At 40.9% G+C, this 19,021-nt stretch overlaps 1 protein-coding gene across 1 annotated transcript in view; it reads left to right on the plus strand.

The window, feature by feature from the left end:
• Positions 1-1,129: 1,129 nt before the first annotated feature.
• Positions 1,130-19,021, plus strand: part of LOC148013484 (transmembrane protein C9orf5 protein) — a 47,575-nt gene continuing 29,683 nt past the window's right edge. The window contains exons 1-2 of the mRNA XM_087668595.1: positions 1,130-1,647; positions 2,309-4,733. Coding sequence (XP_087524721.1) covers positions 2,568-4,733 — 2,166 coding nt within the window. The 5' untranslated portion in view covers positions 1,130-1,647; positions 2,309-2,567. The remainder of the gene's footprint in view (positions 1,648-2,308; positions 4,734-19,021) is intronic.

A 19,021-nucleotide genomic window follows, 5' to 3' on the forward strand; every position in this document is an offset into this window, starting at 1 on the left:
GTACCATCAACAAGACGAAGAGTGGCGATTAGAGTTGCTTTGCCTGGCCATGCTATATTGGAGAGTGGAAATACTATTATGTCCCCTGTACCATCAACAAGACGAAGAGTGGCGATTGGACTTGCTTCGCCTAGCCATGCTATATTGGAGAGTGGAAAATTTCCCAGTTATTTCTCAAAGAAAAGAAAGCTTCGTTTTGGTTAGACCCTATGGGAACTATAAATTTTTTTGTAACATTTGGATGTAGATGCATAGGCACAATCAAGGAGTGACACTTTGTGGTTTGTTGATACTTAAAATTGTGGTGCAAGGTTATTGGTGCAATCTCTAGAAGAAACTTTGGTTTCGGGCTTTGCTTCACCTATGTGGGTTATTAATACTGAGAGTTTGCGTGTACTTAAATTTGTGGTGTGGCTCATATATCTTTTATTTGTGGTTCGTTTCACCGTAGGAATGTTATTTCTCATTGTAACATCCAAGGATACAAGTTGTTTCTAATTGTTGTGCAGAGCAAGTATAGATACAAGTTTATAAGTTTGGTGCATGGTCATTGTATGTATATATGAGTCTATGTACTCCTTGATGCAAATGCATATTTGGCCTTTTATACATGTGTAAGAGAGAGAGAGAGAGAGAGAGAGAGAGAGAGAGAGAGAGAGAGAGAGAGAGAGTGAGTGATTGAGTGAGTGTGGATACAGAGGGGGGAGGTGTAAATGGGATGAGAGATAGAGGGGTTGTGAGTAGAGGAGAGTAAAGCATGTGATGTTTTTGTGATAGCATTACCCACTGTGCGATAGGAAAGTGAAGCTGCCGTGCGATATTCGCATCCTTCCTTGCGCGTATTGCACGGCAGCTTCACTTCCCTCGCACCCCGCTTCGCGGCAGCTTCTAGCTTTCCTTGCGCACGAAGCGTGCCAGGAACGCTAGTATGATACTTATTTGGAGTATATCTGGCCAACAACACTCTGGTCATTGGGAAAAACACTCTGTGGAGTATATGTGGCCAACAACACTCTGGTCATTGGGAAAAACACTCTGGTCACTAGGAAAGGGTAGGCTTAGAACGCTTCATAAGGCAAGAACGCTTATAACATTATTTTAGTGGCCATATAGTTTGATTTTGGAACTCTCGAGCCTCGACTGTCCATGAATGGAAAATTTTAAAACTTTTCGTCTGTTGTGGTCGGAGAGTCTGGAATATCGAAGAAAATCGCGCGTCAGTATCCGCCGAAATGTTCACGGCTCGTTCCCTTCCAAGTTCCTGTTTCTTATTCTGTTAAACTTCTTGTTCTCTTGTTGCGCTCTCGTATCATCGCCAATAATGCTGCGCCCTGCAGATAGGAATGTTATAATAGAAAGAAAAGGAAAAGAGGGAGGGAGGGAGAGAATCAGAAAGGGAAAGAAACTGCAGTACTGCTGGAAAGCGAGCTGTTCTGATGTGTGAGCGAAAGAAGAAGCAAAGGGGAGAGGCCGGGGCCCATGTCTCTCAGAGCAAAAGTGTGTCTGTGAATCAGAGGACTCAGTTTTGAGAAAGAAAGGAGATGAATTACATTGGGAACAATTGAGAGAGAGAGAGAGAGAGAGAGAGAGAGGGTAGGGGGGTCCCAATTGCGCTGGACCTCCAGTGATCGGCCATGATGCTTGCAGGTTTCTCCTCCATTCATCCTTCTTCTTCTCCTTCTTTAATTAATTCGTCAATCGTTATTTGTCCACTTTACCTTTTGCTGCCTTTGCAAAATTGCATATGCACCCAGGTCCTTGATCCTCTGTCATAATCCTACTCCAATTCTGAAATTCTGAATCCTCTTTTTGATCGTCAGGGACCTTTCACAGATTTTCTTCTTCTCAACTTATTATTTACTCGCCTTTAATTGAATAAAAGCTCCCTCTCTTTCTTGATCTCAAGGTGATTCCTCGTCTCTCTGTTGTCCAAATTAGGCCCCACTTTTCCTCTGTTCCCTCAATTTGGCATCGGCCACAAGCCCCTGACGCCTTAAAATCCCTGATTGGTCTTAACCCAATGGGCGATTCCTCACCACACCCCAGCCCAATTGTTCACTGGTTCTGTTCTTTGTCGTGATTCATTTGCCAACTTTGCCGATCGCCCCCTACTGGCTTCCCTGCAGTTCAGGCTCAAACTCTGAGTCAGCCTAGCAGTCTCTTTCTTACGTACCGGAGGGCTTATTGCGCTATCAATATTCAAGTCTTTGTCTAGGATTTCATCCTAGCCTCTTAAGCTTCAAATCTTAGATTGAATTCTTACTTAATTCGTGCTAATCAGAGTGGAATTTACCTTTTTGCTGATCAGGCTACCTTGACGACCCCAAGGATAGGGCAATCCTTCAATGGTGATGAGAGGCCCTTTAATCTCTCCAAATTGTCTCCTCTCCACTTTGATCAAGCGTTCAATCACTGCTAATTACAGGCTTTGTAGATCCTCGATCAGTTGTGCTTCTTGCTTTTGGGTTCTTCATCTGCAGAAAATCCTAATTTGATACCTAATCTGGGATTCTTGCTTCTGGGCAATTCTGCTGTCTCAAGCTTAAACATTCGGTAAGTTTTTCTGCATGGCTTACAGCGACAATGAGCACAGCCGAAGTTCAAGTCCTATACCATGGAAGGAAATGTTCCAGACAGCATCGAGCCCTTCCAGCCCGCATGGATTGACGACCAGTCGCTCTTCTCCGGCATTGGGTTATGTCTCTCAAGCACTACAATTTAATGGACCACCAAACCGAGAAGTGAAGAAGCCCCCTTGGCCTAGTAAGAAAGAATCAATTCCTAGGAAATCAGTCTCTATTCAGAATGGGAAGGGCACAGTCTCTGATCTATCTGTAACTGCCGAAGTGCCAGAAAAAGTTTCTCTGCGTGAGGAGACTTCTGACAACATAACTGAGAGAGCCTCCTCTCCATGGCATCCTAATGGACAGGCAGATGTGGGGAGTTACTCTAGCCAGCAGAATTTTCAACTCGCAGTTTACATAGCAATGGCACATGCTGTTCTCGTTTTCTTGGTGCTAGTATTATATGGGATATGGAAGCTACTGGAATGCTATCGAAGTCCTATTCAATGGGCAGTGCTCTGTTCAATGCCTTTACGAGCCATTCATGGGACAGTTGTGGCCTTTTGGGAGCAGTCTTTAAATCAAGGGTTACTGGGAACAGTCTTTGCAATCCCATTTGCCATATGCAAGGCTTTAATAAGAACGACCTTGGATGCCCGGCTAACAATTTTACATATCTTGGGTAAATCACGTTCCAAACGTGGACGAACCGTTAGGTTTTCAACCCTTGTGGAGTGGCTGGTTTCCTTTGCTGTGCTTACACTAGCATATGAGAGCATGGGTGTTATCTCCTTCGCTTTTGTACCATTTGTGGTAATTGTTCTATATTCCTTGGGGACTGTCCTGGGTCTTGTGCCAGTGATGGAGGATTTAGCAATGGAAGACAAACATTCCATCCTTCGGTCTGAGCCGAGTGCTCGCTGGAAAGATGCTCAAAGCTGGCTTGGGTTTGTTTGCTCTCCTCTGACAAGGGCTTACAAGTTATTGGGAGCAAGGCTTACAAGTGTGGTACTGAACAATCTACACCACTTAGTTGCTGTCTGCCTTATGGTCTTATTGATTGCTGGATCGTTGTCTGGTCTTGTTTTGTTCTCTTATAAGATTGGTTCAGAAGGGAAAGGTGCAGTGGTTGCTTTGAAATCCCATGTGCAGAGGAGCAATTATGTGGAGAAGTTGGGATTGAAGCAATGGCTTGAAGAGAATAAAGTGCCAGAGCTTATTGATACGTATGCAAGTAAGGCTTATGATACGGTATCTGACCAAATTGATGTCTTTGCTGCCAAGTATCAGATGACTGAGTTGGCAGATGTAGGCAAACAGTACCTTATTGGGCTTGCGCAAGGACAAAGAAAGGGACATTTGGGAAATAGCTCTGAGTTATTTACCCAGTTAATACCATCTCATCCAGTCTTGGACAGGGTGGGTAATATCACTCAGAGATTTCGGGAATATGACATTAGAGGTGCCTATTCAGAGCTTTACCAGGGTATTCTTCTTGCACTGGAGCATTTTAATATCCCTAGAGAAGAGCTCTTTGAAAAAGCAAAGCAGGCAGGAGAGAGATGGTTAGGTGTAGGACAACATGTTTTTACAAACAGTTCTAGACTTTTCTCTCGCTTCATAAACCTGCTTATTTTTAGTGCTGGAACAATCCTGTCTGGAGCTCCAGAGTTCATTGGTTTTTGTGCAGACTCATTTGTGTTTTTTTCTGTACTTCACTACCTAGTTGTGTCAAAGTCTGGAGGTGTCATGGATCAAGTGCTAAGCATGCTTCCATTGTCAGAATCTACAAGAACCAGATGTGCAATTGTTTTGGATCATGCAGTCAGTAGTGTTTTGCTGGCTGCTGTAAAGGCAGCCTTTTTCCAGGCCAGTTTTACCTGGCTTCTATTCCACGTTCTCAAGATTCATTTCCTGTTTATGTCAACTTTGTTGGCATTCTTAAGTGCATTGCTACCAATCATTCCTACATGGTGGTCATCAATTCCAGCTGTTGTTCAATTAGTAATTGAGGGGCACTATATTCAGGCAGTTCTTCTTGTGGTGGTGCATATTGGCTTTATGGACTATGGAGTTTCTGCTATCCAGAGTGGCATACCAGGGCATAATGCTTATATGACAGGGCTAAGCATTGCAGGAGGCATGGCTGTCTTCTCATCTGCCATAGAGGTAAGCACTCTGCCATTGGTGTTTTGACCAAAACAAGAACTCTCACGTGGAAATGATGCGGTCCTTGTTTGATCAATGAAGTCTTAATGAATGTGAAATGACTGGATGCATTAAACTTTCAAGCTACTGCTTCCCTCATGTTATAGGTGATAACAAGCTACATAGTCTCAGACAACTGTATTTGCGCTCATCAACAAATTTAAGGAATAGTTTGGGAGGCGGGCCTACTCAACAGTCAACTCTTTAATGTCTTGCAATCACAGTCCTTCCACTAAAGACATTGTGTGATAGACTTTTGTGCTGTAAAAACATCTAGAGTTGTGCTGAAAACTAACTTCTGACATACAGCCTGTTTCCTTAGGAATTAGACAATCTGACATTAGACATACCAAAGTACCATTTATGCCTTGGGCAGCCAACCAATGTAAAATGACTGGTTTGTTTGTTGTAGAGTAGAGGTTTGGATGCTGTATTAGTCAAGAGATAGAAACCCTGTTGTGTCATAATAACCCTCAATTTTGCCAGAAGCACTGCTGCATTTGTTTTTTGGGTAGGTGTTTTTGTTTTGAGGCCCCCTGGATGGGCCGGGTTGGGGGGGGGGGCATGTCAGGACTTGCTGACATAAGAGTCTTGTTAACTGCTAATTAGAGAGACTGGCATACAAAAAGACCTTTGTATGATCAGCCATGCAGTATGAGTGTTTATATGTGTTCAGCACTTGCATTTGGGTAGTGTCTTGATTCTTGTGGCCACCTACAATAGCATCCTTTTTTTCAGGGATCATGTTTATTTGTCACGAGTTTTTAGGTATTTTTCTGGCTGTCCTGATTGTTTTATCAAGTCCAACCAATCACAACATCATAGGCAGCACCTCGCTCAGTTGAGCCTATTTAGACATCAGGCATATGTGGATCGTTCAGATGATTCAACATACTGCAGTTTGAGCCGACTAGTAGGTCACATGCATATTGTATTTATGGGCAGAGGCTATCTATGCATGTATCAGGTGTGAGTGAACGATTCAGGTGAATTCAATGCACAACCTTTTCCTCTTCAATCTATTGTCTTGTGTGAATGTGTGTGCCCATTATGCTCATGTGCAAGGTTCTTGGCAGGATCATAGACCCTTTCTCATTGGCAGCAGATTATGTTTGGTAACAAAGTGGTTTTTTTCAGCATCAGACCTACCCCTGCTTCTGTGTTTCTGACCCTCCATTGATACACCCTGCATTGCCCACTATATGACTGGCCATTTCTTGATTGGTCTAGTCCCAAGGGAACTGCAGACCAGTTGAACTGCTTGGGTTGGTGATAGTTGCTGTGGGATTATCAGCAGCCTATTTAAGGCAACCCATCTCCTCTCCATCATCGTCATTTTGACCTTAGTTGTGTTCCTCTTCGTTGGGCTTCATATTGGCATTCACCCACAAGTATTGAAAGGTATTAAATTTGTGGTTTGGAGCATGATAGTTGATGATACAGTCTATTCAGGAAAAGTTCCTGAAGAGTGGGGACAAATTTACCTACTTCGCAGATTTGCATAGGTCTCTTCGCTAGATGGGATCTGTGTTGTTGGTGATATCTACAAGGAAACAGGGGTCTTCTATTTCATAGTTGAGGAGGATGGTGTTGACTGGACAGAATGCTGGCTGCATCATTATAGTAGCTCAGAGGAACCAGGAGTGGAACTCTCATCCCACCCAGCTTGCTATCTATAGAAGGGGTGGAGATTTTGGGCATATCAGAGGACACCTCTGCAGGACTGTGGAATCTAGGAGAGTTTGGGGAGACCCATTACAAAATAGAGTTCAAGACATTTCCTTTTTCCAGACTCCAGTGCACTACGTTTGGCTAACTAGTAGCATGTCTGGGTGGACAGTGTTTGGTCATCAGGTGTGAATGCACACCCCAAGGCACCCCCCAAGGGTTGGGCGGTATATCATGAGCAGTGATTGAGGATAATCCTCTCACACAACCCAAAGACACAAAAGGAAAGGAGTGCCGGTAAAGATTTGTGACTTGGTGTTAGCCTCTAATAACCCAAATTCTGACAATAACAAGGTAGCAAAGTACTCCGAGGATTCAAGGGTTCTCAAGGATATCATTCAATCATGCCATGTACTTACAAACTCAAGTAGTTGAGTATCTAAAACGTTCTTCAGAATTAGAGGAAAAGAAAAGAATCAAGCTGCTCTATTTTTCAAATTATTTATTTACTAAACCACTTCTTGTCCACTCAAATCATCCATAGATAAGATTTGAGCTATCACATGTCCTCAAACATTAAATTTGTAACTGAAAAGCCCAAGATAAGGCAATCAGATTGGCCTTACTGTGCCTTGAGCCTGACGGTTATAGATAAGCACCAATTTAATAGCCCAAGATTGATGCCATCCTCCCTCAACCAATTATACCTGGTTGTCAATCCCGATCTTAGTTCAGCAAGTCACTCTTGTTAATCAGCTATAGCAGCCTGTCAACTCAGCATCATTGCTCTTCAGTCCACTACCAAAGGAAACCTCATTTGTTCCCTTTCACCAAAGAACTCAGTAATAGGTAATGCTGGGGCTGATGCCAATGAAGTCCTGTAGATATTGGAGCTTTCAAGCCCAATTGCAGCCACCCTGGACAGCGATGAAACTCTCAATTCCTGTCTCAGTTATTATCTTCACTCTGTAAGGCGATCTGATTTCGGTGTAGCTCCTTCAGTACGGCTTCCGACACTGCAATCGTGCCTATCGCCATGCGAAAGCTCTAGTAAGCTTAACCGAAGAGTCCCTATCAGCAGGCTTCTGCTCCCAAAGAAAGGTTTTTCGTCCTGCTTTCATTTGCTCTGCCATCGTCTTCTCTCTAGCTGGCTTAGGAACTCTGTTTTGCAATACGTGATTTCTTTTTCAACACGTCCTTGCATGAAAGGATTTTGTTGGTGGTTTGGGTTTATGGAGAGGCTTTTCTCTAGACCCTTGGGTGGTAGTTGAAGGCAGTTTGAAAAGCTTCTCCACAAGCAATTGCAAAGCTTGCTCACCTTGATCCTTAGCAGCAGCCTGGCTCCTCTTCGTTGCTGATGATATGTCGCATAGCAGCCCTTCACCCCCCTACTCACGACGAGCACCTTCTCTTTTATACCTCCTGGTCTTCTGCGTTTTTTGTTTTTCGTTTAAGCTTTTAAACGTTTTGCTTTAGCTATAGCTTAGCTTTTCAAAACACTAAGCTTTTCCTTCACGTTATTCAGCGTGATAATTGGTTAAATTTTTTTATTTAGAATTTACATATTTGTTTTCTAGAGTTTTTTGTATCTCATCCTCGAGCATAAGATTCTTTCGTGTGCCCAATATTCTTTGAGATATCCCAGCATGTCCTTGTGGGGATATGTTAAAATATCCAAACAACAAGCACTATCCATGTAGTGCCCACCATAGTCTGAAATCCAACCTCATGCTCACTAGGGCTCTGAGGCCATGCCAAAGCAAGTTGTCATAATTCTTCAGCTGCTAAATCTCTGGAAAAGGGATTCCTTAAGTCCAACTTGCTTGCTAGTTTGTGCTAGCTCCACTTCACCTAGAGGTAGTTTCCTACTTATGTGAGATAGATCGAGCTGTTGTGAAATGCTTGAAAGCAGTTAAGGAGTATTGCAATGTGAATGTGCCCTAAAAGGTTAAGGTAGTTAAGGAGTCCTATATAAAAGACTCAAACTCTTGATTATGAGACATCTTTTGTGATCGCCACACTTAGACTACAACCCCTTGGTAGGTCTTGCTTGTACCATTATGACATGATATGGGTGGAACGAGAACTTGGAATGCTAGAACACTGTTCCCTAACAACCAGGGATGGAATACACATTACACTGGATTGGAATGCTCCATGTTTGCCGTGTTAGTTTAGGCTTGGAATGTTCAAAGGCCTCCCGATTCATGTTGGGAATGGGCATTCCAACTCTTTTTTTCGCGGGTGGGTTTTGTGGAGTATGATGTATGATGTATCTTTTTGATGTACTAGAGTCTAGTATGATGTATCCTTTTGATAGTGTATTGGGTTTAATCATATATAAATTGTGGCTCTTGACTCTTGAGTCTTTATAAAAAGTTTAATCATTTAAGTTTTAACTTTTTTGGTTGTGTGCATTGTGTCATGAGGATATGTATTTTTGAAACCTCACTTAACATGTGGATTAATTTTCAATCACATGGTTAAGTAAATGTTGCACATGTGAGGTGTAATTGGGGTTAGAGTAAATTTACGAGCCCGGGACTCCAGGAAATCATGGGATGACAAAGACAAAAGTTGCTATAAGTTATGTCGCATAGGTACTTGGTGGTATCTAGTGCCAATTGTTGGTCTAGGTCATTCATTTAACCATAAGTGTTAGATGGTGACACACAGTAGTAAATGACTGATTTTCTTTAGTTCGTTGCATCTACAAGCTGTTGAGATAGGGCAGCAGCAGTAAATGACAGATTTTATTTAGTTCTTCGCGAAGAAAGTCTGAATTGTCTCTCTCCTCAGCATTCTCTCTCATCTCCGAGCCTTTCTACAGCCTTGCTTCAAAGATTATAACATTGAGGTCACCAGAGGGTGAGAAATTTCAGATTTCTCTGCTGTAAATCCTAATCTGATAAGCAGAAATTAGGGTTTAGCAACAGCCTCGAGAAGCGTGGCAGAAATTGGATCTTCATCAAAGCGGCTGAAGGCCAATTGATTGCCTAGATCAAGGGGCAAATCAGATTGAAAACTTGTTGGTTATTTTGGACAACAAGGGGAGTTGGAATACCAAAAGGGATTGGGAGAATCCCATTGTATATCAACTTCTTCTTTAATTAAGTTAAATAAATACCAAAAGGGGTGCCAGTTTTGGGGCCAACAGGGTGTCCATTGTCCAAGATTGTAAGTTAATTTGCATTTCTTAGTTCTGTAATAATGTTACTGTTGTAACTGAGTTGTAAATAGGGAATTATCATCCATCCATGGAAGGAAGGTTGGTTTTAGCATTATGTGCTTCGGTCTTATTTTGCAGCCTCAATTGGCCTTAATATATTTGTACCATTCATGCAATATAATGTTTATAAGTGTGCTTTTAAGTGTCTTTGGATACTTTGAAGTTGTTTAATGCAGAATTTTTTGAGAACTTCTAAATTTTATCTATTTTTTAATTTCCTATTTCCCGTTTTCTTTTCTCGGAATGGAGTCTCCAATTTCCATTTGCATTCCATGTTCCCATTACTCAAGTGCTGTGTGGGCTGGTGGTGTAGGATGCCAATCCTTTAGATTGGAAGCTAGGCTAGTAGTTGCAAGCTCCGAGGCTATTTCTTGCCCTCTATTTTTTTGGGGGGGGGAGAGGGGGGAAGAGGTGTGTCTGTTTATCGGCCCTATGTTGGGAGGTGAGTCATATGTTAGTACTAATGTTTGTTCTTCGTGCTTGAATGGCGTTATGGATGCTAGGGGAGCACTAACATTCGAGATTTTCAACTTAGAGGAACATACATATCATGTTCCACTCAAACTTGAGTTTGTCTTAAATCAAAGGGTGAGATGGTCTTGTAGGACTTCTTACTAAGAGCACCTGAGCAATTGGAAGCATTGTGGTTCTTTCTAGGTTTGATGCTACTTGGGAATGGGTAAGATTGCTTAGAGTTAGTTTCTCACTTTTATTACTAAGAATATTGTTGTCTTAGACCAAAGGGTGAAGTGGTTTTATAGGACTTCTTATGAGTACGTGATCAAGTATAAGCACCATGATCCGTTATGAGTTTGCTGCTACTTAAGAGTTGGTAAGATCTCTTAAGAGTTGGTTTCCTAGTTTTAATACTAAGGATACATTGCTGAGGACAACAATCAAACATAAGGGGGGAAATGTTATGTCCCTAGATATTAGAATGGGTGCTTGCACTATGTCCACTCAGCTAGTGTATGGTCATTGGGTATTAGTGCATCCAAAGGCTAGGGCAGCTAAGGGCGCTTGTAGTGTGACTGTGCCCCAAAGTCTAGGGTGGTTAAGAAGGAAGTCCTATTAAAGGCTTAAGGGCTCTGTTGTGGGACATCTTGCATGATCACCATGCTTGGACTACAAACCCTTACAATTTGTGCTCATACAATCATGTGGGGTGTGGAGTGGTTGTATGGGACGCTAATGCTTAGAGGTCAAAAGCTACTCAACATGGCTGCAAATTCTTAGGCTTAGGGGAGAGCTTAGAGGTTACAAATGGCTTTATGAAACCCGCCTTCCTTTCGTGTATGGGGGGGTTATTTCCTAATTACAACTCAATTACAGCAATAACTTTTATTATAAAACTGAGAAATGCAAATTAACTTACAATCTTGAACAATGGATACCCTGTTGGTCTCAAAACTGGTGTTTCTTTTGGTATTTATTTAACTTAATTGAAGAAGAAGAAGATGTACAATGGGATTCTCTCAATCCCTTTTTGTATTCCAACTCCCCTTGCTGTCCAAAATGACCAACAAGTCTTCAATCTGATTTGCTCCTTGATTTGGGCAATCAATTGGCCTTCAGCCCCGCTTTGATAGAGATGGAAAATCCCCAAATTCATTGATTTGCTGGTCCCTCCACTTGAATTTGACTAAAAACAACTTCAGCCCTATTGAATCCAAGTCTTGGAGCTTCCAATTTCTGGCACGTTTCCCGAAGCTACTGCTAAACCCTAATTTTTGCTGCAGATTAGGGTTTACAACAAAGAAATTTGAAATTTCTTAGCCTCTGGTGATCTCAATGTTGTAATCTTCGAAGCAATGCTGTAGAAAGGCTCAGAGATGAGAGAGAATGCTGAGGAGAGAGAAAATTCAGACTTTCTTCGCGAAGAATTGAAGAAAATCTGCCATTTACTACTGTTGCCATGTCTCAACAGCTTGTAGATGCAATGAACTGAAGAAAATCAGTCCTTTATTGCTGCTGCCTTGTCTCAATAGCCTGTAGATGCTGTCGTTTGATGTTGATTGGTCTTCTCCTACCCTTGGCTGCCTCAGAAGCTCCTCCAATGACTGCAAATTAGACCATCAACATCTCATCCCTCTCTCTTGCAGGCTGAGTAGATTTAAAATGACTATCTCTAGCCTCTAAAGACGTTTTTCAGTCTTGCATGGGCATTTTTGACAAGTGGTAGCCTTCCCAAATGGTTTTTCAACATTATCCATAATTAAATATTAGTTTTTCGTCTTTGAATACTGAAAATTAATCTAATAATTATTTCAGTATCTTGAAAAATAATCAAACTAGCCAATAATTAAATTGGCTAGGTAACTTCCATTCTTGAGTGTCTTTGCACTATCTTTGACCATAAGATTGGCGTTAGGTACCATTAAATACCACTTCTCTAGTGTCACTAACTGACACGTCTGGCCAAATGAATGACCTAGGCCAACGACTGGCACTAGATACCACCAAGTACATGTGCAACATAACTTATAACAACTTTTGCCTTTGACATCCCTTGATTTCCTCGGGTCTCAAACTCGTAAATTTACTCTAATTCCAGTTACACCTCACATATGCAACATTTACTTAACCATGTGATTAAAAATTAATCCACATGCTAAGTGAGGTTTCAAAAATACATGTTATGATAGCCCTTCCCCTTAAAATCCTTGCAATCGTCCTCGATTGCATTGCCAAATGCGTCAGAAGCAAAATAGTGGATTGGAATTTCTACGAGGCATCATAGTTAACATAACATTGCGCATTGCTGCTCAACCAGTCCATATGCCCAACACATACTGAAAATTACCAGCCAATCATAACATAAAACATAAGACTCAAAGAATCTTAAAAACATTGCTAGATTATCATCATGTCTATTTCTCATGAGCTCAACTCATCTGGCAAAACCAAACCATAGCATAGCATAACCAAGCATAAACCATGGCTAAAACATTAGTGGCATCATAACATATGCTGTTGTCCATGGAACTAGATGTAAACCATTGAAAATTGAGCATTCTTTGATCACAAAATGATCACTTGCTGATCTGAGAACTGGTCACAAACTACTACAAATGTGACCCCAAATTGATCACAAACTCATTGCAAAAACTGACCAGCAATCAATGTTAAAATTGATGCCAAAAGTGACCATAAACAGTTCTCAAGCTGATCAAAAAATTGAGCTGAAACTGATCAGAATTTTTATCTCAAAATTGAGGCAAAATTCATGCCAAATTGATCATAAGCTGATGCAAAAGTATAGTTCCAATGCCTAGGTGAAACTCATACTCATCTACATACATCTCACAGTGACCAATACACTAATAAGTAGTGACCTCATGGCAAACATACTGTCAGTGCAATACCTTGGATGCATGCTGAATACATTTGAGATCCACTACATATGTGAGCTATCCATAACTCGAATGGAAGTGCTATCGCCCCCGTGAGCATTAGGGAATACTCCGAATCCTTGCTTTGTTGAACTTGACAGAGCACTGAAGTTGGCTCTAATTGAAAGGCATCTAGGTAAAGCATGGTCTACCAAGTCATCCTCTTCCATCCATTTGGTATCCATTGGTGAATAATTCTGAAATTTCACCAAGTATCTTCTTGAACCTTTACCTTCGACTCTTCTTTCCTTATGTACCAAAATCTGCTCGGGTACCAAAATCTTATCCAACTCCTTAGCCTTAGGTTGAATTTCAGCAGATATATCCGTTGGCACATCATTATGAAAAGGCCTCAACAAATTGACATGAAAGGCATTGTGTATCCAATAATGTGGATGTAATTTCAGCCGATATGCCATATCGTTGATCTTCTCCAACACCTGGAAGAGCCTATAGTATCTCATACTCAACTTTGGATACAATCTTTCTCTTCCTTTTATCTTTTTCAGCCTTGTCTTTTCAAAATGCAACAATACATAATCACCCTTTGTAAACTGCAAAGCACATTTGTGGCGATCACCTGCTCTCTTTTGCTTTTCTTGTAATCTCTGAAGTGCATATTTTATCTTTGCATAGGCTATATCCAAGTTTTCCGCATAACGATCAGTCTCAAAGATCTTATCCTTAGTTTGTAGAATAGGTGGTATCTTCTTGCTACTCTCAACCACCTCAAATTGAGGTTTGCTCGTAGAACTATTCACTGTGTTATAGTAAGCGAACTCAACCAAGGGCAAATACTGCTCCCACCGTGTCTTATGGTCTGAAACATAGCACCTTAAAAGATCTAACACTGTGGAATTTGCTTCCTCAAACTAATATTTGTTTGCAAATGAAAGGATGATGAGAATTTCAGCGTGGTATCCATATTCTCAAACAACCCCTTCCAAAATAAATTGTTCATCTGAGGGTTTTGATCACTAATGATCGACTCTAGCATACCATGATACTTAAATATGTATTGCAAAAACAATCGTGCCATATGATTAACCTTTATTTTCTTCCTCATCGGAATGAAATGGACTTGTTTGCTAAACTTGCAAATGATAGTCCATATTCCATCATTTCCTATAGGTGTCTTAGGAAGCTACAAAATAAAGTCCATTGCAATGGTGTGTCAAGGTCTATCTGGAATAGGCAAGGGTTGCAACAAACCCGGCATCCTTTGCCTATCGTGCTTTACCCTCTGGCATACAATGCATGTCTTAAGAAACAGTTCTACATCATGCCTCAAAGTTGGCCATGGCATCAATACCTCTATGTCTTGCATACGGAGGAGCATGACTTTCAGTGATAACTCTAGGCCTTATTTAACTACTTTGTGATACATAGTCCATGCATCATAAAAAATCCATCTCTTGGCACAAAGTGTTCATGCCTTTGGCCATTGCAAAGCTAATCATAAACATTAGCAAAGTCCGAATCAGCAACATATTGCTCTTTCATGGCATTCAGCTCAGTGTGATAAACCATGCTGATGGTTGAAATTTGTGACTTACGTGACAATGTATTAGCAATAACCTTCTTTAGCATACAACTTATTCCAAGCTGTCATGATGTCCTCAAAGATACTTGTCAATCAATTCAATGCAAACATTTACTTGAATTGTACCCACGTTGACCGTGCTCTACCTTGTATCAAAAGAGTGGACCACTATTGTAATGCATTCCCTTTCAAGAAAGTGGTTGTCTTTCAAATCTTCGAGGACTTTGTGAAGTTCCCCCCTGAATAGGCTACATCAAATTGCTGAATGAAAGTCAAAGCTTTCAACCTATCTTATACACCACTAAAGGACTCAAACTTCACTGCTTTTCCACCCTCATCATAGTCCTTTGCTGTCCCTTTGGGTGTCAAGTTGTTATACACTGGCTGCTGTAAAAAGGGTGCATTTACTGAATTTACATCAAAACCAATGCCAAAGGGAGCATTCACATGACCAACATTCATTCCTTGAGTCTCATAAGCATTCAGGGGGTGTAGATGCAGTACCAAACATGCTACTTTGTGCCCCAGGCATTAAGCCAATCTTGCCATATATAGGGTTTTGCATATTTCCAGCCATACCCGAATACATTGGGCCTTACACACCGTGCATTGGTTGTTGTATACCATAGGGATTTGTGCCATACATTCCCGTATGCAGTTCCTGTCCAACCATAGCATGAAAAATGTGCTTCCACCAAAATATCCTAGCTGCCCCATCATAGCATGTATGCCCGGCTGTCCAAAATCCATTGGATTGGCACTTTTGTGATGGCCTTGCATTTGTATTCCTTGCCCCGTAGATACCAATTGTTTTGTTTTATTAGCATCTCTAGGAGCTTTAAATGAAGGGTTTGGCATTATCTTCGGTGCATCTTGTTGTCTCGAAGGTATAAAGGACGTTTTCTTCTTCGTGCCTTTGCTGTCCTTATTTGGAGCATTCAAAAATCGGGTGGATCCTTTGCCAATTCAACAAAAGAGATTTTCTGCTATCCTCATCCGAATCTTAAATTGGTCATAAAATTTCTATTCACTTTGCTGTCATCAGCCTCCTTATGCCTTGACGGCCGTGCATCTTATCCAACATCAACATTTTCAGCTTGCTATCCATAGTTTGAGCCTTGTTCAAGGTTAGGCATTGCATTTTCTTCATTCCCATGTGAATGTTCATACTAAGAGGCATCATCACTGCTTGAGTCCATTTCACTGTATGAAGACATATTATTGTAATTTCTTAAGTGAGAGTAAAAATCAATACTATCACAAAGCTTTGGCTTGTAATTAGGTGCCTCCAGCCCACCAAATCAAGGGATTGAGTGGTAATCCCGACAATGGAACCATGAAACTAGCCTTTCTTCTGTGGATGGGTGGTAATTCCCTAATTATAACTTAGTTACAACAATAATATTATTACAAAACTAAGAAATGCAAATTAACTTACAATCTTGGACAATGGACATCCTATTGGCCCCAATACTGGCGCCCCTTTGGTATTTATTTAACTTAATTGAAGAAGAAGTGGATGTGCAATGGTGTTCTCCCAATCCCTTTTGGTATACCAACTCCCCTTGTTATCCAAAATGACCAATAAGTCTTCAATTTGATTTGCCCCTTGATTTGGGCAGCCAATTAGACTCCATCTGCTTTGATGGAGGTGGATAATGCCCCAAATTCATTGATTTCCTAGTCCCTCCACTTGAATTTGACTAAAAACAGCTTCAGCCCTGTTAAATCTAAGTTTTGGAGCTTCCAATTTCTGGAATGCTTCCCGAGGCTATTATCAAATCCTAATTTCTACAGCAGATTAGGACTTACAACAGAGAAATCTGAAATTTCTCCGCCTTTGTGATCTCAATGCTGTAATCTTCAGAGCAAGGTTGTAGAAAGTCTAGGAGATGAGAGAGAATGTTGAGGAGAGAGAAAATTCGGACTTTCTTTGCGAAGAACTGAAGAAAACCTATCATTTACTTTTGCCCCATCTCAACAGCTTGTAGATGCCAAAAACTGAAGAAAATCAGTCATTTGTTGTTGTTGCCCTATCTCAACAGTGTGTAGATGCTGTCACCTGTTGTTCATTGGTCTTCTCCTACCCTTGGTTGCCTCAGAAGGTCCTCCAATGGCTGCAAATCAGACCAACAACATCTCCTCCCTCTCTCTTGCAGACCGAGTACACTAAACATGTCTCTCTCCAGCCTCTGAATACGTTTTTCAGTCTTGCATGGGCATTTTTGAGGAGTGGTAGCCTTCGCAAATGGCTTTTTCAGCATTATCCATTATTAAATATTAATTTTTAGTCTTTAAAGACTGAAAATTAATCAAGTAATTATTTCGGTGCTCTGAAAAATAATCTGATTGGTTGGTAATTAAATTAGCTAGGCAACTTCCATTCCCGAGTGTCTATGTGTTATCTTTGACCATCAAATTGGCGTTGGGTACCATTAAATACCACTTCTCTAGTGTCACCAACCAACACATATGGCCAAATGAATGACCTAGACCAACAACTGGCACCAGATACCACCAAGTACCTATGCGGCATAATTTATAATAACTTTTGCCTTTGACATCTTGTGATTTCCTTAGGTCCTAGGCTTGTAAATTTACTCTAATCCTAGTTACATATCACATGTGCAACATTTACTTGACCATGTGATAAAAAATTAATCCACATGTTAAGTGAGGTTTCAAAAATACATGTGTTCATGATACTTTCTAGATGGGAGGTGAGTCGGTTGACAGTCCAATGTCCCACACAACTAGAGCTAGAGTACTCTTGCACCACACGATACCTATTGCCCCCAAAGCTTAATGTCCCTTTTAGTATTTTTTTAGATTATCGATATATGTATGAAATTGGTTACAAATGGCTGTATTTCAGCAATTTCTTGCGATACAATTGATCCACGAGCGCACAATGTCCTTATCACTTTCAATATTGGCCTCCAACCAACCATAGAGTGTTAAAAAATGCGACTGAACACGTTAGCCTGCCAAACCAAAAAATTACAACCAACATTTGAATCCAATTTCACAAAGCATTCACCTAGACAACTATCTTGCATAATTTTGATGCAATCCCACACTGTTCCTCTCACAAATAGAGGGATTTCTCACAATGAAACTGTGAGAATGTCATCTTGTGCACAACAAAGTTGCCAAGAAATTGAGTAGGCTTGAGATCTCAAAGGAGAAGAAAGGATCTTAGCCCGTAGTATAATAATAACCTATTTTATTGATATGTAGTTCAAAAACAACAGTATACGTTGCTGTAAACAGAGTTACAAAGCTACCCAATGGATTATCCATGTCAAGATGAAAAGATTGGTTGCTATCCACACTCGATTGATGTTGTTAACTCATATTTCATGGTTGAAACTTGTTGCAATAAATAAGAGAAGAATGGAAAAATGGTTGTCTCTAAACTTGGGTTGCTGAAAATGAGAGAAAAGGCCCAAGTACTAGCTACTTTTTAATGAGATCTTGTTTTTGATTAAGGGCTAATTAATGACTTAGTCATCATAAGTGAGTTGCTCACTAGACCAAACTTAAGCTCAGGGCCAGCTTTATAACTCAAGTGTGCTACTTACTAGGTGAAACTTTCAATGTAACTCAATTCTAAGGTGCAAACTTTCAAGTCAATGAAAGTTTCACATTGCACCCTGTTACTTTTAGCTTGGTCTTGTACCAAGCCTGTACACTTGTCCAGTGCATGGCTAGTGTCAAATCCTTGATTGCTTGTGCAATGGTCACCGTGACAAGAGCTAGAGGTATTAGAATTGAAGTTCATTTTAATTAAAAGTCTTCATGAGGTTTAATTAAATCATTAAGTTCATTTCTTATTCTGGTGACATACCTTCTACACTCACCATGTTGCCCACACCTTATTCAGAGTTGTTGGTCCATCTTAGGTTGCATGTTTGGAGGATATCACCATCAGTGGGAGGACAACTTTAGCTGGTTGCTATGAGCTAATTTCTTGTGTATTTGCAGGTTGCTTGTTGCATTTCAGACTTGATATTGGCGGCCCTAGCTGATGTCATCTATAAAGCACCTAGTGACTTGATTTTGAGCTGTTTTTACTGCTGTACTTGCTGCATTTTGCTGATCTGCTAGCCACTTTGTAGTCATGTGCTGCCATCTGACTAGTTGACATCATCACATTCATCATCATTGCTATGTTTTGGCTGCCAGATGTATATTTTATTCCTGCACATCAGCTAGACATTCAATTAGACTCCAGAGGATTGTGTGCTACTCCCTCTATTGCCGTCAACATCATCATCCAGCTTGGTGGAATGCTCTTGCATTTTTGGATCCATCACAAGTACGACACACTAAGACACCCTTCCCAAAGACATCTGCTCTATCCTTGAGACATGGAGGTTCGAGGTCCCTTGATTGTACACTCTTTATCTTTATT

Source organism: Lygodium microphyllum, chromosome 26 (genome assembly GCF_053477565.2).
Source record: "Lygodium microphyllum isolate KBCC chromosome 26, Lygodium_microphyllum_v1.1.10, whole genome shotgun sequence".
NCBI classification, from domain to species: Eukaryota; Viridiplantae; Streptophyta; class Polypodiopsida; order Schizaeales; family Lygodiaceae; genus Lygodium; species Lygodium microphyllum.